Source organism: Odocoileus virginianus, unplaced genomic scaffold, assembly GCF_023699985.2.
Source record: "Odocoileus virginianus isolate 20LAN1187 ecotype Illinois unplaced genomic scaffold, Ovbor_1.2 Unplaced_Scaffold_14, whole genome shotgun sequence".
Classification (NCBI taxonomy): Eukaryota; Metazoa; Chordata; class Mammalia; order Artiodactyla; family Cervidae; genus Odocoileus; species Odocoileus virginianus.
In genome coordinates this window covers 1,271,647-1,297,741 of record NW_027224276.1, presented here as the reverse complement: position 1 = coordinate 1,297,741, position 26,095 = coordinate 1,271,647, and the positions used below count along the sequence as shown (strand labels likewise).

The following is a 26,095-nucleotide window of genomic DNA, read 5'->3' as shown; positions in this document are numbered from 1 at the left end:
CAGCCTCCCCTCCTGTTATAGTATTGGGGTTGCATCCTTTCTGTTTCTGATTGCTTTCTTTTCTCTCATTTTCTTTATTTAAATTGAAACTTTATTGTGAAATATATCTATGTAGCTGAGTATATTAAATTTGTATGTACAGTATAAAGAATAGTAAAACCATACTTTTGTTAAGAAATGGAACAGTACTGGTACCTTAGAAGTTATCTGTGTGCCCCCTCCCACTTGCATTCCCCTCCCTCATCACTATAGATAGTATCTACCCTGACTTTTTAAAAAATTAATTTATTTATTTTAATTGGAGGCTATTTACAATATTGTGGTGGTTTTCACTACATCGACATGAGTCAGCCATGGATCTACCCTGACTTTTGTGTTACTCTTTCCTTTGCTTTTCATTATAGTGTACTTAAAGAATACATATTATTTTGTTTTGAAAACTAGTGTGCCCAGCACATACCTAGCTGGTTACTAAAGTTACTGTTAGGTGAAGATACCCAGGAGGGGTAAGCTGAACAGAGTCTCTTGGTCATAGTCTGGCTCAAGCTTCCCTGTGAGTTTATGAGAGCTGAGTCTGGGAAGGTCAGACTTGTTAACCTCTACTTTCAGGCATCTGGGTGGGACAGTAATCAGGGAACCTCTGATGTAATTATTTGTGGGTCTTTCTTCTTGAATTGGCCAGATTCTCCAGAGAATTATCTTTCAGTATCCTGCCTGGAGGATAAGGATGTGGTTATTGGTGCATTTTGGTAGCCAAGTGGGGAGAGTGCTGGCAGTTACTGCATATGGCATTCAGCATGCATATGGTCATTTAATCTTCTTGTTTTTCACATGATAGCCATACCTTCAACAGTGCCTGGTATTCCCTAGTCCAGAGATGCTCTTTTACCCTTTACAGAGAACAAAATTTTAGACTTTTTGAGTAGGGGAGAAGCAATCACCCAAAGATGTGGAATGGAGGGTGGGAGATTGGAACCTAATACCTAACTACTTCTGAAAACCCTTTCACTTAGTCTTCCTTATTTTAGTCATCTCTTTTGACTTTATCCACTTCTATAAGTACCTGGTATGGCTAGTTCCTATGTATTGTGAGTATTATTCAGTATAAATGAGAATGATTCTCAGCCTTCCCTGGCTTACCTTTTCCAGTTATTATCTGTTTTCCACATCCCCAAATGTCCAAAAGGTTTGTTGTTGCTGTTGACTTTATTCTGTTTATCCTTGTGAGTTTATGACTTAAAACTCCACTTGCTCTGGGTTTTTTTGAACTTTGGGAAGGAGTGAAATTAAATATATGGATTACATTTGACATTTTAATCATTTTTCAACTATGACGAAATTTCCCCAAATGTGTAGAACCTTGAGACATGCTTTATTTTTTCTTCTTTTTTTTTTTGAGACATGCTTTAAAATACAGATTGTAGAACTGAGAAGGATATGCTATGACACCTCTTCAGGTCATTATCTCTGCTACTCAGCCCTGTTCCTTTTAGACAACAAGCCCTTAACATCTCTCATGTTACTCTACTAACACCTAGTGAGATATAGCACTTTGCTATGAGCATACTTGCTCCGCCTAGAGTGCTGATTTCTGGACTTCATCTACCTCTGCCTCAGTAGCCTTCAAGTTCCTTGTTTTATTTAATCTAGGTCAGACTTTACCTTCTCCTGTGATTCTTTCTCTACTTTCACTAGAAAGGCTTATGCTCCTTTAGGGCTTTTGCAGTAGCTTATTTCTACCTCTTTATTTCATTTGAAATTAAGTTTTTACACATCTCTTACCACCAGCTTCTGTGTGCTTATAAGAACAAGGACCAGCTTAGGCAATTATGTCTCTGGAGCCTAGTAATTTTTTTCCTATTCAAGGCTCTGGCATTTGTACATGTCTGATTAAAAAAGAACATTCAGTTCAGTTCAGTCGCTGAGTTGTGTCCGACTCTTGGCGACCACATGAACCGCAGCACGCCAGGCCTCCCTGTCCATCACCAACTCCCGGAGTCCACACAAACCCATGTCCATTGTGTCGGTGATGACATCCAACCATCTCATCCTCTGTCGTCCCCTTCTCTTCTGCCCTCAATCTTTCCCAGCATCAGGGTCTTTTCAAATGAGTCAGCTCTCTGCATCAGGTGGCCAAAGTATTGGAGTTTCAGCTTCAACATCAGTCCCTCCAATGAACACCCAGGACTGATCTCCTTTAGGATGGACTGGTTGGATCTCCTTGCAGTCCAAGGGACTCTCAAGAGTCTTCTCCAACACCACAGTTCAAAAGCATCAGTTCTTCTGCACTCAGCTTTCTTTATAGTCCAATTCTCACATCCATACATGAACACTGGAAAAACCATAGCCTTTACTAGACAGACTTTTGTTGACAAAGTAATGTCTCTGCTTTTTAATATGCTGTCTAGGTTGGTCATAACTTTCATTCCAAGGAGTAAGCATTTTTAATTTCATGGCTGCAATCACCATTTGCAGTGATTTTGGAGCCCAGAAAAATAAAGTCAGCCACTGTTTCCACTGTTTCCCCATCTATTTGCCATGAAGTGATGGGACCAGATGCCATGATCTTAGTTTTCTGAATGTTGAGCTTTAAGCCCACTTTTTCACTCTCCTCTTTCACTTTCATCAAGAGGCTTTTTAGTTCCTGTTCACTTTCTGCCATAAGGGTGGTGTCATCTGCATATCTGAAGTTATTGATATTTCTCCCAGCAATCTTGATTCCAGCTTGTGCTTCCTCCAGCCCAGTGTTTCTCATGATGTACTCTGCATATAAGTTAAATAAGCAGGGTGACAATATACAGCCTTGACATACTTCTTTTCCTATTTGGAACCAGTCTGTTGTTCCATGTCCAGTTGTAACTGTTGCTTCCTGACCTGTATACAGGTTTCTCAAGAGGCAGGTCAGGTGGTCTGGTATGCCCATCTCTTTCAGAATTTTCTACAGTTTATTGTGATCCACACAGCCAAAGGCTTTGGCATAGTCAATAAAGCAGAAATAGATGTTTTTCTGGAACTCTCTTGCTTTTTCGATGATCCAGCAGATGCTGGCAATTTGATCTCTGGTTCCTCTGCCTTTTCTAAAACCAGCTTGAACATCTGAAAGTTCATGGTTCACATATTGCTGAAGCCTGGCTTGGAGAATTTTGAGCATCACTTTACTAGCGTGTGAGATGAGTGCAATTGTGTGGTAGTTTGAGCATTCTTTGGCATTATCTTTCTTTGGGATTGGAAAGAAAAATGACCTTTTCCTTTCAGGTATGACCTAAATCAAATCCCTTATTACTATACAGTGGAAGTGAGACATAGATTTAAGGAACTAGATATGATAGACAGAGTGCCTGATGAACTATGGACGGAGGTTCATGACATTGTACAGGAGACAGGAATCAAGACTATCCCCAAGAGAAAGAAGTGCAAAAAAGCAAAATGGCTGTCTGAGGAGGCCTTACAAATAGCTGTGAAAAGAAGAGAAGTGAAAAGCAAAGGAGAAAAGGAAAGATATTCCCATTTGAATGCAGAGTTCCAAAGAACAGCAAGGAGAGATAAGAAAGCCTTCCTCAGCGATCAATGCAAAGAAATAGAGGAAAACAATAGAATGGGAAAGACTAGAGATCTCTTCAAGAAAATTAGAGATACCAAGGGAACATTTCATGCAAAAATGGGTTCAATAAAGGACAGAAATGTTATGGACTTAACAGAAGCAGAAGATATTAAGAAGAGGTGACAGGAATACACAGAATAACTGTACAAAAAAGATCTTCACGACCCAGATAATCACAAAGGTGTGATCACTCACACTCACCTAGAGCCGGACATCCTGGAATGTGAAGTCAGGTGGGCCTTATGAAGCATCACTACAAACAAAGCTAGTGGAGGTGATGGAATTCCAGTTGAGCTATTTCAAATCCTGAAAGATGATGCTGTGAAAGTGCTGCATTCAATATGCCAGCAAATTTGGAAAACTCAGCAGTGGCCACAGGACTGGAAAAGGTCAGTTTTCATTCCAATGCCAAAGAAAGAAAGAACATAGAAACAAATTAACTATTTTTTAATAGTATTTGGAATTTCGGTTAGGAAAATAACTGCTAGTAAAAAATAAAAGTAAAAATCTTAAATGTTAAAGATGTGTTTTTTAAGAAAATTGAAATTGTATCAAGCATCTTTTCTGACCACAACACTATGAGACTAGATATCAATTACAAGAAAAAACTGTAAGAAACACAAACACATGGAGATTAAACAATACATTTCTAAATAACCAGTAGGTTACTGAAGAAATCAAAAGGGAAATTAAAAAATTTCTAGAAACAAATGACAAAGAAAACATGACAACTCAAAACCTATGGGATGCAGCAAAAGCAGTTCTAAGAGGGAAGTTTATAGCAATACAATCCTACCTCAAGAAACAAGAAAAACATCAAATAGACAACCTAACTTTACACCTAAAGCAACTGGAAAAAGAAGAACAAAAAAAAACCCCCAAAATTAGTAGAAGGAAAGAAATCATAAATTCTGAGCAGAAATAAATGAAAAAGAAATGAAAGAAACAATAGTAAAGATTAATAAAACTAAAAGCTGGTTCTTTGAGAAAATAAACAAAATTGACAAACCATTAGCCAGACTCATCAAGGAAAAAAAAAAAAAAAGAAGAATCAAGTCAACAAAATTAGAAATGAAAAAGGAGAGGTTACAACAGACAGTGCAGAAATACAAAGGATTATAAGACACTATTATGAACAACTATATGGCAATAAAATAGATAACTCTGGAAGAAATGGACAGATTCTTAGAAAAGTTCAGTCTTCCAAGACTGAACCAGGAAGAAATAGAAATGATGAACAACCCAATTATGTGCACTGAAATTGAAGCTGTGATCAAAAATCTCTCAAAAAACAAAAGCCCAGGACCAGATGACTTCACAGGAGAATTCTATCAAACATTTAGAGAAGAGCTAATGCCTATTCTTCTAAAAGTCTTTCAAAAAATTGCAGAGGAAGGAACACTTCCAAATTCATTCTACAAGGCCACCATCACCCTGATACCAAAACCAGACAAAGACAACACAAAAAAGAAAACTACAGGCCAATATCACTGATGAACATAGATGCAAAAATCCTCAACAAAATTTTAGCAAACAGAATTCAGCAACACATCAAAAAGCTCATACACCATGATCAAGTTGGGTTTATTCCAGGAATGCAAGGATTCTTCAATATATGCAAATCAATGTGATACACCATATTAACAAATTGAAAGATAAAAACCATATGATCATCTCAATAGATGCAGAAAAAGCCTTTGACAAAATTCAGCACCCATTTATGATTAAAACTCTTTAAAAAATGGGCATAGAAGGAACCTACCTCAACATAGTAAAGGCCATATATGATAAGCCTACAGCAAACATTATTCTCAATGGTGAAAAACTGAAAGCATTTCCCCTAAGATCAGGAACAAGACAAGGGTGTCCACTTTCACCACTATTATTCAACATAGTTCTGGAAGTCCTAGCTACAGCAATCAGAGAAGAAAAAGAAATAAAAGGAATCCAGATTGGAAAAGAAGTAAAGCTCTCACTGTTTGCAGATGACATGATACTGTACATAGAAAACCCTAAAGATAGTATCAGAAAATTACTAGAGCTAATCAGTGAATTTAGCAAAGGTTGCAGGATACAAAATCAGTACACAGAAATCACTTCCTTTTCTATATACTAACAATGAAACATCAGAAATAGCAATTAAGAAATCAATCCCATTCACTATTGCAACAAAAAGAATTAAATATCTAGGAATAAACTTACCTAAGGAGACAAAAGAACTGTACACAGAAAATTATAAGACACTAATGAAAGAAATCAAAGATGACATAAACAGATGGAGAGAGATATTCCATGTTCCTGGGTAGGAAGAATCAATATTGTGAAAATGACTATACTACCAAACACAATCTACAGATTCAGTGCAATCCCTATCAAATTACCAATGGCATTTTTCACAGAACTAGAACAAAAAATTTCACAATTCATATGGAAACACAAAAGACCCCAAATAGCCAAAGCAGTCTTGAGAAAGAAGAATGGAGCTGGAGGAATCAAGCTTCCTGACTTCAGGTTATACTACAAAGCTACAGTCATCAAGACAGTATGGTACTGGCACAAAAACAGAGAAATATAGACCAATGGAACAAGACAGAAAGTCCAGAAATAAACCCATGCACCTATGGGTACCTTATTTTTGACAAAGGAGGCAAGAATATACAATGGGGCAAAGACAGCCTCTTCAATAAATGGTGCTGGGAAAACTGGACAGCTACGTGTAAAAGAATGAAATTAGAACACTTCCTAACACCATACACAAAGATAAACTCAAAATGGATTAAAGACCTAAATGTAAGACCAGAAACTATAAAACTCTTATAGGAAAACATAGGCAGAACACTCAGTGACATAAAGCAAGATCCTCTATGACCCACCTCCTAGAGTAATGGAAATAAAAACAAAAGTAAACAAGTGGGACCTGATTAAACTTAAAAGCTTTTGCACAGCAAAGGAAACTATAAGCAAGGTGAAAAGACAGCCCTCAGAATGGGAGAAAATAAGAGCAAATGAAACAACTGACAAAGGATTAATTTCCAAAATATACAAGCAGCTCATACAACTCAATACCAGAAAAACAAACAACCCAATCAAAAAGTTGAAACTCCAATACTTTGGCCACCTGATGCGAAGAGCTGACTCATTTGAAAGGACCCTGATGCTGGGAAAGATTGAGGGCAGGAGGAGAAGGGGATGACAGAGGATGAGATGGTTGGATGGCATCACCAACTCAATGGACATGGGTTTGGGTGGACTCCGGGAGTTGATGATGGACAGGGAGGCCTGGGGTGCTGCAGTTCATGGGGTCTCAAAGAGTCAGACACGACTGAGTGACTGAACTGAACTGAATCAAAAAGTGGGAAAAAAGACCTAAGCAGACATTTTTCCAAAGAAAACATACAGATGGCTAACAAACATATGAAAAGATGCTCAACATCACTCATTATTAGAGAAATGCAAATCAAAACTACAATGAGATATCACCTCACACTGGTCAGAACGGCCCTCATCAAAAAGTCTACAAACAATAAATGCTGGAAAGGGTGTGGAGAAAAGGGAACACTCTTGCACTGTTGTTGGGAATGTACTTCCGTACTATGGAAGACAGTATGGAGATTCCTTTTAAAACTAGGAATAAAACCACCATATGACCCAGCAATCCCACTCCTAGGCATATACCCCGAGGAAACCAAAATTGAAAGAGACACATGTATCCCATTGTTCATTGCAGCACTATTTACAATAGCTAGAACATGGAAGCAACCTAGATGTCCATCAACAGATGAATGGATAAAGAAATTGTGGTATATATACACAGTGGAATATTACTCAGCCATAAAAAGGAACACATTTGAGTCAGTTCTAATGAGGTGGATGAACCTAGAACCTATTATACAGAGTGAAGTGAGTCAGAAAGAGAAAGATAAATACCATATTCTAACACATATATACAGAATCTAGAAAAATGGTACTGAAGAATTTATTTACAGGGCAACAATGGAGAAACAGACATAGAGAATAGACTTATGGACATGGGGAGAGGGGAGGAGAGGGTGAGATGTATGGAAAGAATAACATGGAAACTTACATTACCATATGTAAAATAGATAGCCAATGGGAATTTGCTGTATGGCTCAGGAAACTCAAATAGGGGCTCTGTATCAACCTAGAGGGGTGGGATGGGGAGGGAGATGGGAGGGAGGTTCAAAAGGGAGGGGATATATGTATACCTATGGCTGATTCATGTTGAGGTTTGACAGAAAACAGCAAAATTCTGTAAAGCAATTATCCTTCAATAAAAAAATTAAGTAATTAATTGAAAAAAAGATGTGATTTGCTTATTATATTTTGTTTGTAGGTCAAGTCAGGATTTTTCCATGAAAGTGATTCCAAAGCTGTTGCTAAGTCCATTAGAGACCGCGTGACCCTGATAAAGAAGACAAGGGAGAAAAAGCCAGCTGGCTCTTTGGAAGAACGCAGGTATTCCCAATGCAAGTCTTTAGGGAGTGTACTCGCTCAGCCCCAAAATACATCTTTGCCCCCTCCTCCTGTTCAGCACACTGGGGCGGAATGTGAAGAAACTGAAGTTGATCAACATGTGCGACAACAGCTTCTACAAAGAAAACCACAACATCATTGCTCTTCTGTTACAGGTGACACAGTTATAATATATAAAAGAAAACATGTAATTGTATTCTGTTATCTTTAAATAGTACTTTTGTATGTTTCAAAGGATTTTGTTATCTGTCCTTTCATTAATCCTTCTCCAAAATCCCTAGACAAGCCAGCTAGTTTCCTTACTTTAAAATTAAGAAACTGTTCTGTTAAGTGACTTGTCCAAGGAGTTGAATAAGGATTATAATCTTTTTACCATTTTTAAGGGTCTAACATGAATCTTTTAGTAAAGGAAATATGAATCTAAAGATAGAACTTATTTTTCAAGAGGAAATTTTCTAGACTATAAGACCTTTGTATTTTAGACTCAAGTATAAATTAACAGTTTGTCTAATTTTTCTGGCTGTAATGCATTCTCTTCTCTAGAAGGACAGAGTGTTTTCATAGTAATAACCCATTTTCTATAAAGGCAGCATTATTTTGTAGCCAAGTTCTATGAAAATGAGAATATGCCACTTAAAATTAACTGAAATCCTATTGGCACACATAGATTAGTTAGGATATGCATGAAATGGCCAGCAGATTGAGTTAACTTTTATGTAATTCTTTGTAGTTTTGCTTTACTAATAAAATTTTAGTTATACCATAATATCAGCATGGAAAGTTTACATGATGATTTTTGATTAATTCTGCAGTGTACATATCTTATTTGAAGCTGTTTCAGGTTATCAGAGTAAAAAAGAAAAAAAAGAGCGCTTACCATTTCCTATGCCATCTGGACCTTGTGTTTTGAATTTTTCCCTTTTACCTTATTTTCTTTGTCATAGGTGACAATTTGTCTGAGGCAGGAGCAGGATCAGCTTTACACTCAGATACTTCAAATCAGCCCACTGTAGCCTACTCCTCAGACCAGATTATGGGCTCTCAAATGGTTTCTAACTTGCCGCAGACCGAAATAAATGTTCTGGAGAAAATTTATCCATCCCAGCAACTAGTGGGACATTACCAGCAGATTTCAGGGGTGAGATGAACTGTTAAACTTTTAAATATATCATCAGTATATTTACTGTAGATTGGAGAATTTATCTTTAATCTTTTTGTTCTTATTTAACAGTTGCAGAAGCAGCCAAAGCTGACTCAGCCCCAAATTTTGCCTTTGGTTCAAGGTCGGTCCACTATTTTGCCTGTACATGTCTTTGGACCTCCAGTTGTCCCACAACCCCAGGTTTCGCCTTTAATTGTCCCAAAGGCCTCACAGATAAAGGTGAGATACATTTTAGAGCCTCTGTATTCAGCTAAACATATTTAACACTGCCTAGGGCTTTCCTAGTAGCTTGGGCTTCCCTGGTAGCTCAGCTGGTAAAGAATCCACCTGCAATGTGGGAGACCCCAGTTCGATTCCTGGATCAGGAAGATCCCCTGGAGAAGGAATAGGCTACCCACTCCAGTATTCTTGGGCTTCCCTGGTGGCTCAGATGGTAAAGAATCTGCCTGCAATGTGGGAGACCTGGGTTCGATCCCTAGGTTGGGAAGATACCCTGGAGGAGAGCATGGCAACCCACTCCAATATTCTTGCCTGGGGAATCCCCATGGACAGAGGAGCCTGGCAGGCTACAGTCCATGGGGTCACAAAGAGTCAGACATGACTGAGCAACTAAGCACAGCACAGATTTTCTGACAGGCGAAGGCTGTCTTACATAGATTCATCCTAGCTTATATAAAAGTCACTGAAAGCTTAAAGTTGTTTATATTTTCCTTCACTATGACATTCATCTTCAAAACAAAACAAAACAAAACAAACAAACAAAAAAAGACATTCATCTTGAGGATGTGCCTAATACTGTGTAACTAGAATCTTGAGACACTGCTTATATAATTGGAAAAGAAACTGAGAATTCCATATACAGATAAAAAATTTATTTAGGACTCTAATCCCTTTTTCTTGGTTTGTTTTTTGTGTTGGACTTTTCAGCCTGATTTGAATGTGGAGGAATGTCTTTTGTAGATAATTAGAAATAGTATCTCATAGACTGTTATAATTTTTAGCACTTTGATCTAAATTCTTGACTTGTTTTGTTCACATTTATTTCTGTAGAAGAAAATGTTTTTTTTTTTATTTAGACTGTCCAAGTCAACATTACTCATTTCTGACAATGAGTGCACAGTCTTTCTGAGCGTTCATATATCAGTACTATATCCTGGTTTCCTAGGTTATAGACTTTGGTTACATGGTTGGGCTTTTCTTTGCGATCCCATTTTCTTTTCTCAACTTCACTATCCCCTGTGTGTGTCTTCTCTCTTTGGGAATGAGCTGGTCTGAGTTCCTAGGCATTCTCTGTATATGACTTAGTTAGCAGCTGGTGCATATGTTGATTTTAAGAGATTAGTACATAGTCATAGTTCATCAGCACACTTTTAATAACCGCCATCTCTGGGAGTGTAAAATAAGATAAAATATTGTCCTTGCCCTCAAGAAGCTCAATCTTGTAGGGGAAGACATACACATACTTGACAAATGCCAGATGCATTTAAAATCTGCTGGGGATATATTTAATCTGGTATAGTTGACAGTACATGGTATTTGGCTAGTGTTTGTAGCTTATATGGTATATGTTCATTCTTGAGCTCATGTTGTGGTTGGGTTTATCTCTTTTTAAGACTATAATGCAAAGTGTGTTGGATGGATGCTTAAATTAATAATAATAACTTAGGTTCAACAACATAAATATACAGGTATGTGTATTTTGAAAAAAAAAGGTTAAAAATTTATGAAAGTGTATTTTACCTATTTAAAATAAAGCCTACAAAGTTATAAAGAAGACAGTAAATATCATCTACTATCTCTCCAGTTAGAAATAAATTATCATTTATATTTGGGGATAGAGACTCTAGATTTGACTCTGGTTCAGATCATGAACTCATTGCCAAATTCAGACTGAAATTGAAGAAAGTGGAGAAAACCGTACTAGACCATTCAGGTATGACCTAAATCAAATCCCTTATGACTATACAGTGGAAGTGAGAAATAGATTTAAGGGACTAGATCTGATAGAGTGCCTGATGAACTATGGACGGAGGTTCGTGACATTGTACAGGAGACAGGAATCAAGATCATCCCCAAGAAAAAGAAATGCAAAAAAGCAAAATGGCTGTCTGAGGAGGCCTTACAAATAGCTGTGAAAAGAAGAGAAGCGAAAAGCAAAGGAGAAAAGGAAAGATACACCCATTTGAATGCAGAGTTCAGCAATATGTGAACCGTGAACTTCCAGATGTTCAAGCTGGTTTTAGAAAAGGCAGAGGAACCAGAGATCAAATTGCCAACATCTGCTGGATCATCGAAAAAGCAAGAGAGTTCCAGAAAAACATCTATTTCTGCTTTATTGACTATGCCAAAGCCTTTGACTGTGTGGATCACAATAAACTGTGGAAAATTCTGAAAGAGATGGGCATACCAGACCACCTGAACCTGCCTCTTGAGAAACCTGTATGCAGGTCAGGAAGCAACAGTTAGAACTGGACATGGAACAGCAGACTGGCTCCAAATAGGAGAAGGGGGTACATCAAGGGTGTATATTGTCCCCCTACTTATTTAACTTATGTGCAGAGTACATCATGAGAAACGCTGATCTGGATGAAGCACAAGCTGGAATCAAGATTGCCGGGAGAAATATTAGTAACCTCAGATATGCAGATGACACCACCCTTATGGCAGAAAGTGAAGAAGGACTAAAGAGCCTCTTGATGAAAGTGAAAGAGGAGGGTGAAAAAGTTGGCTTAAAGCTCAACATTCAGGAAACTAAGGTCATGGCATCCAGTCCCATCACTTCATGGCAAATAGATGGGGAAACAGTGGCTGACTTTATTTTTCTGGGCTCCAAAATCACCACAGATAGTGATTGCAGCCATGAAATTAAAAATGCTTACTCCTTGAAATGAAAGTTATGACCAACCTAGACAGCATATTAAAAAGCAGAGACATTACTTTGCCAGCAAAGTTCCATCTAGTCAAGGCTATGGTTTTTTCCAGTGGTCATGTATGGATGTGAGAGTTGGACTATAAAGAAAGCTGAGCATTGAAGAATTGATGCTTTTGAACTGTGGTGTTGGAGAAGACTCTTGAGAGTCCCTTGGACTGCAAGGAGATCCATCCAGTCCATCCTAAAGGAGATCAGTCCTGGGTGTTCATTGGAAGGACTGATGTTGAAGCTGAAACTCCAATACTTTGGCCACCTGATGTGAAGAGCTGACTCATTTGAAAAGACCCTGATGCTGGGAAAGATTGAGGGCAGGAGAAGGGGATGACAGAGGATGAGATGGCTGGATGGCATCATCGACTCAATGGACATGGGTTTGATTGAATTCCGAGAGTTGGTGATGGACAGGGAGGCCTGGCATGCCTGGATCATGGGGTCGCAAAAAGTCGGACACGACTGAGCGACTGAACTGGACTTCTGTCGTTAAATCTTATGAATAAATGAACTCTAGATTTGTCTTTTTTCTGGATATACATATATAACTTTATTTATACATACATATGTATATCACATACATATTATTTTGTAGCCCGCCTTTTTCATGTAATATTTAGAATCCACATAAGCAAGCAGTTTGACCAATGGGGATCTTTTCATAAACCTGGTCATTTAAGTTCTGGGAATTATTACAGCCAGCCTATATATATTCAACCAACTCTCTCCTCTCCTCTTGAGAGACCTTCTTTATTCCTTTTAGCTATGATATTAGAATCATTTTAAGCTTTCTCTTAGAACTTCCACTTTCTGGTGTGTGAAGGTGTCAGATTCAGTTACTCTGAATTTCTGCCATGGTTTGAATGAGTTATGTGGCAAGTTCAAGAGGCCATGAGCAATATATTGTTGGGGGCTGTTCTCAGTCTATTACTGTCTTTAGTTAACATTTACTTGTGGTGTTATTAATAGAATTTTTATAGGACTAACACTATACCCAGCACCTTTTTGATAACTTCCTAAAATCTTTACAGTGTGTTAGTCGCTCAGTTGTGTCCAACTCTTTGAGACCCCATGGACTGTAGCCTGCCAGGCTCCTCTGTCCATGGGATTTTCCAGGCAAGAATACTGGAGTGGGTTGCCACTTCCTTCTCCAGTGATCTTCCTCACCCAGGGACTGAACCCAGATCTCCCGCATTGCAGGCAGATTCTTTATTGTCTGAGACACCAGGGAAGCCCCAAATCTTTACAACATAGCATTATTTTACCTATCATTCTGTCTGGGACTCTCCCCATTAAATTGGACATGGTATATACATTTATTTTATTTTTAATTGAAAAAATTGTTGGCCACACTCTGCAGCTTGTGGCATCTTAGTTCAATCAGGGATTGAGCCCAGGGCCCTGACAATGAGAGCACCGAGTCCTCACCATTGGACATCAGAGAAATCCCATGGTACATGCATTTGTAATTTGAATTTTTTTCCGTCAGCACCAGGAACTACAGCTGAGTTTGGGAGCGGATGTACACATTTTAGCTCAACCTGTGACTTTAGACTTGTCAGTTACTGGAGTTCCACAACCAGTCTTGTTTACAATTTCTCCTTGGACATTGCGTGCTTCACAAATGATTTTCCAGGATCTAATGGTTGGTCTTCAACTTGAACTTGACCCTAGAAATGGGAATCAGGCATTAACCAAATTACCAAATGCCAGTCAAATTTCTAGTTTCTTTTCAGTTAATCACCTCTAGCTTTGTCAAGTTATTCTTTTGCCCAACTTGTGAGCAGTGCACAGAATGCTGGTGGTACTGCTCAGCGCCCTTCTAATTGCATTGAGATGTATTCAAGGGCCCATCAGCCTTCACAAAAGATACATTCAGTATCCTAGCCATAATCAGTGGTATACCAGGAGTCTGTAATTCCAGATTCTTCAGTTCCACAAAGCCAGACTGCATTTAGAGAAGCCTTGTTTCCAAGCCTCTATTCAGCAGCAGCCATTAATTTTACAACCTAAGATTATATTGTTGTTCAGTTGCTCAGTCATGTCTGATTCTTTGTGACCCCATGGACTGCAGCACACCAGGCTTCCCTGTCCTTCACTATCTCCCAGAGTTTGCTCAAACTCATGTCCATTGAGTCAGTGATGCCATCCAACCATCTCATCCTCTGTCATCCCCTTCTCCTCCTGCCTTCAATCTTTCCCAGCATCAGGGTCTTTTCCAATGAGTTGGTTCTTTGCATCAGGTGGCCAAAGTACTGGAGCTTCAGCTTCAGCATCAGTCCTTCCAATGAGTATTCAGGACTGATTTCCTTTAAGATTGACTGGTTTGATCTCCTTGCAGTCCAGGGGACTCTCAAGAGTCTTCTCTAGCACCACAGTTCAAAAACATCAATTCTTTGGTGCTCAGCTTTCTTTGTGGTCCAACTCTCACATCCGTACATGACTACTGGAAAAACCATAGCTTTGACTATGCAGACCTTTGTCAGCAAAGTGATGTCTCTGCTTTTTAATATGCTATCTAGGTTTGTTGTAGCTTTTCTTCCAAGGAGCAAGCATCTTTTATTAGGTTGGTGCAAATGTAATTGTGGTTTCAGACCATGAATTTTAAATCATTATAACTAGACTCAAACACATCTTTATTAATCAAAATAGGAACCATTACAATCAACACATTTTTGCCAATGAGAAATAAGTTTGTTTATTCCTGTAGTGTAAAAATCTGTGCTTCAGGATTCAATGAACTCTTGGAAAGCATTTTCTGCCTCCTGCTGGTTGTGGAAGCATTTTCCCTGCAAAAAGTTGTCAAGATGCTTGAAGAAGTGGTAGTTGGTTGGCAAGAGGTCAGGTGAATATGGCAGATGAGGCAAAATTTCCTAGCCCAATTCATTCAACTTTTGAAGTGTGGTTGTGTGACGTGTGGTCAGGCATTGTCATGGAGAAGAATTGGGCCCTTTCTGTTGACCAGTGCTGGCTGCAGGTGTTGCAGTTTTCAGTGCATCTCATCAATTTGCTGAGCATACTTCTCAGATATAATGGTTTTCCAGGATTCAGAAAGCTGTAGTGGATCAGACCAGCAGCAGACCACCAAACAATGACCACTGCCTTTTTTTAGTGCAAATTTGACTTTGGAAAGTGCTTTGGAACTTCTTTTCACACTGAGCTGGTCATTTCTGGTTGTTGTATAAAATTCACTTTTTGTTGCACGTCACAGTCTGATAGAGAAATTGTTCATTGTTGTTATGTAGAATAAGTAAAGATGACAATTCAAAATGACAGTCTTTTGATTTTCTGTCAGCTCATGAGGCACCCACTTACTGAGCTTTTTTCACCTTTTTGATTTGCTTCAAATGCTGAATGACTGTAGAGTGGTCGACACTGAGTTCTTAGGCAACTTCTCATGTAAGAGGATCGCTCCTCATTTTTAAGGCTCTCATCTCTTCTTGAACCACTACTGTACGTTCGTTATCGATTCCTGGGCCAAATGTGTTGTTGATGTTGTGAGTTGTCTCTGCTGCTTTATGACCCATTTTGAACTCAAATAAGAAAATTGCTCAAATTTGCTTTTTGTCTAACATCATTTCCATAGTCTAAAATAAATATAAAATAAACAGCAAGTAATAAGTCATTAGCAAAAAAACATAAAGCAAGAAATGTGCATTAAAATGATGTATAACATAACCACATTTAAGAATGTATTCCAATATCAAACAGCAAATTTCAACAATGTGAAAACCACAATTACTTTTGCACCAACTTAATAGCATCACCACAGAAACATGTTCAGTGGGGCTATACTCTGAAAAATCTGAAACTCATGTAAGTTGACAGTGTCATTCAGCCCCTGTAACAGCCATCTTATTCTGTTCAACACACTTATTCAGGACCACCTGCAGAATTGCCATCTTTCCCATTGAAGGCTCCTGAGCAGCTGCCCCTTGTGATACTTCCGAGGAATAAGCTGCTTAACCCATCACAGCCGACTTACCAATAAACACTTCAACACAGCCTATTTATTTACTACCTACCACCCCAGAGCATCCTCTTTACACTGTACAACCACTAGCATCAGAACCAACCTATTCTGTAGACTTCTTATCCAGCCCCACCTGTGGCATAGCCCTCTTATTTGGCCCCAGCCCAAGGGCAGCCTACTTATACAGTGCAACCTCTGGTTTGGTCTCCTTTTCCAGACCAGCCAGAATGTATAATCCAAGCGCCTTACCCTGTGAAACCTACGGAACAGCCTGCTTACCAGGCATTTGAGTATGTCCCTTATTCAGGACACACTGCTTACACCATCCAGACAGCTTAACAGATAACCGTCATCACCCAGCCAGTATACAAAGTAAATTCTTCTGATGGGAAGCAAATACATATTACAAACTGCAGATCAGGACTTTTACTCAGTACCACCTTATGTAGTGCAGACTTCTGAGCAACAAGCTTATTTAACACAACTCCAAGGTTCTTCAACATTGGAACAAGAGACATAAGTCATATTTAACATTAACCTTAGATACACAAACACATTCTATTGAGCCTTTATTTAATGTATAGAATTCAGCCTAGCCAACAAACAGATGTCAGTTTTGGGCACCAGCAGCTAAAAGCCCATTCAATTAGTATTACATCTCAGAGGGTTGTGGAAGGACAGCTTCAATACCCGGCACAAATGTCCTTCATAGGCCTCTTCAAAGACCCAGATCCAGCCCCCACACTTCTCTGCACAGCATTCCCAATCATATTAACAAGAAGCCAGGCTTCTCACTCAGCTTTCTTTCCTCATCAGCAGATGACTCATTTATCTCATAGGCAAGCACAGAAAAGCCATTGTGTACTCAAGAATGTCCCCTAAATCAACAGCAGTCTTTATATATCCAACATGCTGCTTTCCAACAGCAGGTACCTCATTCACATACACCTAACCAGATTCAGCCATTACCAAGTATTCCAAAAGCCATTACAGATGTGGCCCTGATTATATATCCTTTGCAAGAACAGTTGCAACCAGCGGCACTGAAGCACCTGCATGTAATACAGCCTTTTGAATAGCCTCGAGTGCTTTTGGCATTAGACAGGAGTCAAATGTTTCCCTTGCATAGAAACCTAGCACAGACCAGCCAGCATGCATTCAGCAGTAGTTTGCTGTCCAGCTACAGTGGCAGTCATCTTCTAGCTTAGCATTTGTTTCTGGGTCATCAGAAACACAATTACAACACCAGACCCTCATCCAATTCTGGGATAGACCTTACAAATCAGCCATCTTCTGTTCATTTGTCGCCACTTAGTATTCTAGTACAGGCTTCTACTGCCTCTCAGAGCATTTCTCTGCGACGGACAGAGCAGTATTTGCAAGGCCAAGAAATTTCAAAGGTAAATTCTCCTGGGGGAAAATGTGGATGATTATGCATTTTCTGTAATGTTCAAGGATCCAGGATATAGTGAGCTATATTTAAAAATGGCACTGGGACTGGGAGTCACAGTCCCTGTTCCTGGCTTTTTTCCTTAATCAGTAGGTAGCTTTGATTCAAGTCTTTTTGGCATTTCTTCATGAAAGAAGTAAAGGGATTAGACTAGATGATGTTAACAAAAAATATTTGAGCACCTACTTGTAATATATTGGTGAATAAAAGACAAAAATTCTTTCTGTCATTGGGTTTTGTTGCCTAATGTAGGGAGACTGTCAGTAACCACAATAAAAAGTAAATTGCATAATACAGTACAGTGTTGTTGTTCAGTCACTCAGTTGTGTCCAACTCTTTGCGACCCCATGGACTGCAGCACACCAGGCTTCCCTGTCCTTCACTATCTCCTGGAGTTTGCTCAGTGGAGCAGAGTAAGGAGGAAAGTGGGTTGCAATTTTAAATAAGGTGATGATCTTGGTAGGCCTTATTGAGAAGATTGACAAGTTGAGCACACACTTGAAAGAGGTGAGGGAGTCCTTAGTGCACATTTCAGGCAGAGGGACTTTGAGGGAGAAGTGGGTCTCTCATGTTTGAAGAACAGCAAGTCCTAATATGTTTCAAGCCTAGGGCTATCTTACTGTTCTACACTTATTATAAAGCATTTGATTTTATGGGATGATAATAATGAGCACTATTGAGTGATTCTTAGGTGCCAAATACTGTTCTAATGGCTTTATGTGTACTATCTTCAAAACAACCCTGTGAATAGTAGCTGTCATTAAGGGTAATTGAGGTTCAGAGAGGTTAAATAACTTTCTGAGTGTCATATGAAAGGGCCAGGATTTCAACCCAGACCACCTAGCTGCAGAGGCTGTGCCCTTAAATCATTACATCATCCATCCTCTTTGATAGATAGCTATTCTCCCTGCCAGAATTTGAGAAAATGAGCATGATGACTTCAGTGAGATATTAACTCAGGGGATCGATTGAATTAATTAAAGGTAGGAACTGAGAACTCACTTTATTTTTTCTCTTCTGTTCTGATTCAGGTACTTCTAAAGACTGAATTTATTGAGTTTAGCTAATAAAATGCTTTGAGGTCCTTAGGTAATAGATGTGCTATAATATAAGAGTTTTTCTTTTTACTGGTGATATTACTGTTTTTTTTTTCTTTGCATTGTTATATCAGGATTGCTTTATTTTTTTTTCCATTTATTTTTATTAGTTGGAGGCTAATTACTTTACATCATTGCAGTGGTTTTTGTCATACATTGAAATGAATTAGCCATGGATTTACATGTATTCCCCATCCCGGTCCCCCCTCCCACCTCCCTCTCCACCCGATCCCTCTGGGTCTTCCCAGTGCACCAGGCCCGAGCACTTGTCTCATGCACCCAACCTGGGCTGGTGATCTGTTTCACCCTAGATAATATACATGTTTTGATGCTGTTCTCTTGAAACATCCCACCCTCGCCTTCTCCTAGAGTCCACAAGTCTGTTCTATACATCTGAGTCTCTTTTTCTGTTTTGCATATAGGGTTATTGTTACCATCTTTCTAAATTCCATATATATGTGTTAGTATACTGGTAATGGTCTTTATCTTTCTGGCTTACTTCGCTCTGTATAATGGGCTCCAGTTTCATCCATCTCATTAGAACTGATTCAAATGAATTCTTTTTAATGGCTGAGTAATATTCCATGGTGTATATGTACCACAGCTTCCTCATCCATTCGTCTGCTGATGGGCATCTGGGTTGCTTCCATGTCCTGGCTATTATAAACAGTGCTGCGATGAACACTGGGGTGCACGTGTCTCTTTCAGATCTGGTTTCCTTGGTGTGTATGCCCAGAAGTGGGATTGCTGGGTCATATGGCAGTTCTATTTCCAGCTTTTTAAGAAATCTCCACACTGTTTTCCATAGTGGCTGTACTAGTTTGCATTCCCACCGACAGTGTAAGAGGGTTCCCTTTTCTCCACACCCTCTCCAGCATTTATTGCTTGTAGACTTTTGGATAGCAGCCATCCTGACTGGCGTATAATGGTACCTCATTGTGGTTTTGATTTGCATTTCTCTGATAATGAGTGATGTTGAGCATCTTTTCATGTGTTTGTTAGCCATCTGTATGTCTTCCTTGGAGAAATGTCTGTTTAGTTCTTTGGCCTATTTTTTGATTGGGTCATTTATTTTTCTGGAGTTGAGCTGGAGGAGTTGCTTGTATATTTTTGAGATTAATCCTTTGTCTGTTGCTTCGTTTGCTATTATTTTCTCCCAATCTGAGGGCTGTCTTTTCACCTTGCTTATAGTTTCCTTTGTTGTGCAAAAGCTTTTAAGTTTCATTAGGTCCCATCAATATCACTGATGAACATAGATGCAAAAATCCTTAGCAAAATTCTAGCAAACAGAATCCAACAACATATTAAAAAAATCATACATCATGACCAAGTGGGCTTTATCCCAGGAATGCAAGGATTCTTTAATATCCGCAAATCAATCAATGTAATACACCACATTAACAAATTGAAAGATAAAAACCATATGATTATCTCAATAGATGCAGAAAAAGCCTTTGACAAAATTCAACATCCATTTATGATTAAAACTCTCCAGAAAGCAGGAATAGAAGGAACATACCTCAACATAATAAAAGCTATGTATGACAAACCCACAGCAAGCATCACCCTCAATGGTGAAAAATTGAAAGCATTTCCCCTGAAATCAGGAACAAGACAAGGGTGCCCACTCTCACCACTACTATTCAACATAGTTTTGGAAGTTTTGGCCACAGCAATCAGAGAAGAAAAAGAAGTAAAAGGAATCCAGATAGGAAAAGAAGAAGTGAAACTCTCTCTGTTTGCAGATGACATGATCCTCTACATAGAAAACCCTAAAGACTCTACCAGAAAATTACTAGAGCTAATCAACGAATACAGTAAAGTTGCAGGATATAAAATTAACACACAGAAATCTCTTGCATTCCTATACACTAACAATGAGAAAACAGAAAGAGAAATTAAGGAAACAATACCATTCACCATTGCAACAAAAAGAATAAAATACTTAGGAGTATATCTACCTAAAGAAACAAAAAGACCTATACATAGAAAACTATAAAACACTGATGAAAGAAATCAAAGAGGACACAAACAGATGGAGAAATATACAGTGTTCATGGATTGGAAGAATCAATATTGTCAAAATGGCTATACTACCCAAAGCAATCTATAGATTCAATGCAATCCCTATCAAACTACCAATGATATTTTTCACAGAACTAGAACAAATAATTTCACAATTTGTATGGAAATACAAAAAACCTCGAATAGCCAAAGTAATCCTGAGAAAGAAGAATGGAACTGGAGGAATCAACCTGCCTGACTTCAGACTCTACTACAAAGCTACAGTCATCAAGACAGTATGGTACTGGCACAAAGACAGAAATATAGATCAATGGAACAGAATAGAAAGCCCAGAGATAAATCCACGAACCTATGGACACCTTATCTTCGACAAAGGAGACAAGGATATAGAATGGAAAAAAGACAACCTCTTTAACCATTGGTGCTGGGAAAACTGGTCAACCACCTGTAAAAGAATGAAACTAGAACACTTTCTAACACCACACACAAAAATAAACTCAAAATGTATTAAAGATCTAAATGTAAGACCAGAAACTATAAAACTCCTAGAGGAGAACAGAGGCAAAACACTCTCCAACATAAATCACAGCAGGATCCTCTATGACCCACATCCCAGAATTTTAGAAATAAAAGCAAAAGATATTACTGTTTTAAATAGCTATAATCTTAAGTATTGTATATTTTATGAAGTTTCCTCTTCATCAGGGGCATAAATTATAATGAATTCTAATGTGTGCATGTTGACTTCTATCAGGAATGATCAAAGATTAATAAAGATCTTTGGAGTTGAAGTTTCTTCAAATCATGCTATTCCAGGACATTTCTTTAGAATAAATTTTTTCACAAGGTATTTTAGATTGAAATGTTCATTTCTGTGGGCATGTGTTGTATACTTTTCTTACCTAATTAAAAATTAGAAAAGACCCTGATGCTGGAAAAGATTGAAGGCCAGGAGGAGAAGGGGACAACAGAGGACAAGATGGTTGGATGGCATCACTGACTCAATGGACATGAGTTTGAGCAAGCTCTGGGAGATGGTGAAGGACAGGGAAGCCTGGCATGCTGCAGTTCATGGAGTTGCAGAGTTGGACATGACTGAGTGACTGAACAGCAAATTAAAAATTTCCCCCCGCATTTTATTAAGAAGAATTTCAAAGATACATAAAAGTTGAAGAAAAAGTGAATGTACATGTATCTACCGGCTAGATTATACAGTTAATTTTTGTTGTATTTGGTCTATCTCTTATCTATCAACTACTTTATCCATTTATCAGTAAATTCAAAATTAAAGTTGCTGACATTCGTATATTTCATCCATAAACACTTCAGCAGGCATATCATTGACTAGAATTCAGTATTTGTTTATATTTTTTAGTTTAAATTTATGTGCAGTAAAATTCAAAGATCATAATTCATTGAGTTTTGACAAATGCTTACACCTCTGTAACCCAGACCATTATCAAAATACAAAAAGATGTTGGCAAACATTTTCTGTAAGGTTTAGATAGTAACTATTTTAAGCTTTGTGGTCTATGTAGTCTCCATTGCATTTACTCAACTCTGCTATTGCATGTGTGAAAGCAGCCATAAAGAATATGTAAAATATTTGGCATGACTGTGTTCCAATACCACTTTATTCACAGAAATGGTTGGTGTACCAGGTTTGGCCTATAGGCTGTAGCTTGCCCACATGATAAAGAATATTGCCATTACTGCAGAAATTTCCTTCATGCCCCTTCCCAGTCAGTGTCCAACCACACACCTCCCACCAGTTGACCACTGTTGAGTTTTTTTTCACCATAGATTAATTTACCCTGCTCTAGACCTTCATAGAAGTGGAATCACACAGTATGTACTCTTGTGTAAGATTTCTCTCATTCAGTATGTTTTAAAGATTGATCCATATTGTATGTATTAGTAGTTTTTTTTGGGGGGGAGCTATTAAGAATAAAGCTCCAACGAACATTCTTTTATGTCTTTCTGTTAATACATGTATTCATTTCTCCTGAATAATACACAGTTGCAGAATTTTCTGGGTCATAAGATAGATGTTTAACTTTTTAAGAATTCTCAGTTTTCCAAATTGGCTGCTAGCACCAGCAATATATGAGAGATTCACACTCTTGCCAACATTAATTTTAATTATTCTGGTGAGCGTGTGTGTGTACGCTTAGTCACTCAGTTGTGTCCAATTCTTTGTGACTCCATGGACTGTAGCCTGCCAGGCTCCTCTGTCCGTGGATTTTCCAGGCAAGAATACTGGAGTGAGTTGCCATTTCCTACTCCAGGGGATCTTCCTGACACAGGGATCAAACCTGTGTCTCTTGTGTCTCCTGCATTTTCTGCATGGCAGGAAGATTCTTTACCACTGTGCCACCTGGGAAGCCCCCTGGTGATTGTGTAGTAGTATCTTATTGTGGTTTTAATTTGTACTTCCCTGATGACTGATACTAAGCACTTTTTTGTGTACCTAGTGGCCTTTATCTGTCTTTATATGGAGTTATATCCCAATAAATGCATCATAAATTGAAATAGAAAATGCTGTTAATACACTTAACTTACTGAACATCATAGCTTAACCTAGCCTACCTTACATGTGTTCAGATCATTTACAGTAGCCTACGGTTCGGTAAAATCATCCAACACAAAGCCTATTTTATAATAAAGTCTTGAATATTTCTTGCAGCTTACTGAGCACTGTACTGAAAGTGAAAAACAGAATAGTTGTAAGTTTACTGATTGTTTATTCTCATGATCACATGGCTGACATAGGAACTGTGGCTCACTGCCACTACCCAGCATCACAGGAAAGTATTATACTACATAGTTAGTCTAGGAGAAGTCAATATTCAAAAATAAAAGTACAATTTCTACTAAATGTGTGTTGCTTTCACACCATTATATGGTTAGAAAAAATGTTGTGTCAGAGTCAAAGACCAAAAGACAAAGACCATCTGTAGTCGTTCCCTATTGAATAGACTTGGCACTCTTTTTTCTTTTTTTAAGACATGGCACTCTCGATGAAAATCAGTTGAGTATAAAAGCATGAGTCCTCCAATTTTGTTTTACTTTTTTCAAGACTATTTTGGTGCTTCTGTGACGCTTGCACCTCCATATTATTTTAAAATCAAGTTTGCAAAAAGAAAAAGAATCTCCCCCCAGTATCCAGATTTTAATAGAGATTGCTTTAGTTCTGAGTAGTATTGCTTCCTAATAATAGTCTTCCAGTCCATGGACATGGGATATCTTTTCATTAAATTATGTGTTCTTTAATTTCTTTCAGCAACATTTTATAGTTTTCAGTGTACAAGTCTTACACCATTATTCTTTTTTATGTTATTGTAAGTGAAATTGGTTTCTTAATTTCCTTTTTTGATTGTTCATTGGTGATGTATAGATATAACTGATTTTTGAGTGCTGTTCTGGTATTCTGGAATTTTACTAAATTAGTTTATTAGCTCTAATAGGTTTTTGTTTTTGTTTTTTGGTGGATTCATCATTTGTCAGGACTTTATGTAAGATATTACTATCTTTTTTTTCCAATTTAGATGCCTTTTATTTTTTTCTTCCTAATTGCTTTTTCTAGAACTTCCAGTACCATGTTGAATAGAAGCAATGAGAAGGGATGTCCTTGTGTTGCTCCTGATCTTAGTGAGAAAGCTTTCAATGTTTCACCGTTAAGTGCGATGATCTTTTAATCAGCGCCATAGCCCTATAACTTCATCCTTAGTAATTCTTTCCTCTGAATTCTGCATTTTCTGATATTACATACCCACTCCTGCTTTCTTTTGACTAATGTTAGCATGATATATCTTTTGCCGTCCTTCAGTTTTCAGCCTGTTTTATGTTTGAAGTGAGTTTCTTGCAAAAAGCACATTTGTAGTTGTTCAGTTGCTAAGTTATGTCCACCTTTTGTGACCCCCATGGACTGCAGCATGCCAGGCTTCCTCTGTCCTTCACTATCTCCCAGAGTTTGCTCAAATTCATGTCCATTGAGTCAGTGATGCTATCTAACCATCTCATCCTCTGCCACCCCCTTCTCCTTTGCCCTCAATCTTTCCCAGCATCAGGGTCTTTTCCAATGAGTCGGCTCTTTGCATCAGGTGGCCAAAGTATTGGAGCTTCAGCTTCAGCATCAGTCCTTCCATGAATATTCAGGGTTGATTTCCATTAGGATTGACTGGTTTGGTCTCTTTGCTGTCCAAGGGATTCTAAAGAATCTTCTCCAGCACGACAGTTTGAAAGCATCAATTCTTTGGTGCTTAGCCTTGTTCTTTATGGTCTATCTTTCTTCTTCTTTATGGTCTATCTTTCACATCCTTACATGACTACTGGAAAAACCATAGCTTTGACTTATCCAGACCTTTGTGAACAAAGTAAGTGATGTCTCTGCTTTTTAATACACTGTCTAGGTTTGCCATAGCTTTCCTTCCAAGGAGCAAGCATCTTTTAATTTCATGGCTGCAGTCACTGTCTGCAGTGATTTTGGAGCCCAAGAAAATAAAATCTGTCACTGCTTCCACTTTTTCCCCTTCTATTTGCCATGAAGTGATGGGACCAGATGCCATGATCTTAGATTTTTGAATGTTGAGTTTGAAACCAGCTTTTTCACTCTTCTGTATCATCTTTATGAAGAGGCTCTTTAGTTCCTCTTCACTTTGTGCTATTGTAGTGGTATCATCTGCATATCTGAACCAGTCTGTTGTTCCATGTCCAGTTCTAACTGTTGCTTCTTGACCTGCATATAGGTTTCTCAGGAGGCAGATAAGGTGGTCTGGTATTCCCATCTCTTTAAGAATTTTCCACAGTTTGTTGTGATCCACACAGTCAAAGGCTTTGGTGTAGTCAATAAGCCAGAAGTAGATGTTCTGAAATTCCCTGCTTTCTCCATTATCCAACATATGTTTGCAACCCAATCTCTGGTTCCTCTGCCTTTTCTAAATGCAGCTTACACATCTGAAAGTTCTCAATTCATGTACTTTTGAAGTCTAGCTTGAAGGATTTTGAGCATAACCTCGCTAGCATGTGAAATAAGCACAATTATATGGTAGTTTGAACATTCTTTGGCATTGCCCTTCTTTGGGATTGGAATGAAAACTGACCTTTTCCAGTCCTGTGGCCACTACTGGGTTTTCCAAATTTACTGGCATATTGAGTGCAGCACTTTCACAGTATCATCTTTTAGGATTTGAAATAGCTTAGCTGGAATTCCGTCACCTCCACTAGCTTTGTTAGTAGTAATGCTTCCTGAGGAACACTTGACTTCACATTCAGGGATATCCAGCTCTATGTGATTGACCACACCATTGTGGTTTGGCTTTTTAAAAAAATTTATTTATTTATTTTAATTGGAGGCTAATTACTTTACAG

The 26,095-nt window shown here is 38.4% G+C and overlaps 1 protein-coding gene across 3 annotated transcripts in view; it reads left to right on the top strand.

The window, feature by feature from the left end:
• WNK3 (WNK lysine deficient protein kinase 3) overlaps window positions 1-26,095 on the top strand; it is a 186,412-nt gene that overhangs the window by 70,542 nt on the left and 89,775 nt on the right. For all 3 annotated transcript variants that reach the window (XM_070462813.1, XM_070462812.1, XM_070462814.1), the window contains exons 8-10: window positions 7,956-8,250; window positions 9,040-9,233; window positions 9,327-9,476. In XM_070462813.1, the coding sequence (XP_070318914.1) occupies window positions 7,956-8,250; window positions 9,040-9,233; window positions 9,327-9,476 (639 nt within the window). The remainder of the gene's footprint in view (window positions 1-7,955; window positions 8,251-9,039; window positions 9,234-9,326; window positions 9,477-26,095) is intronic.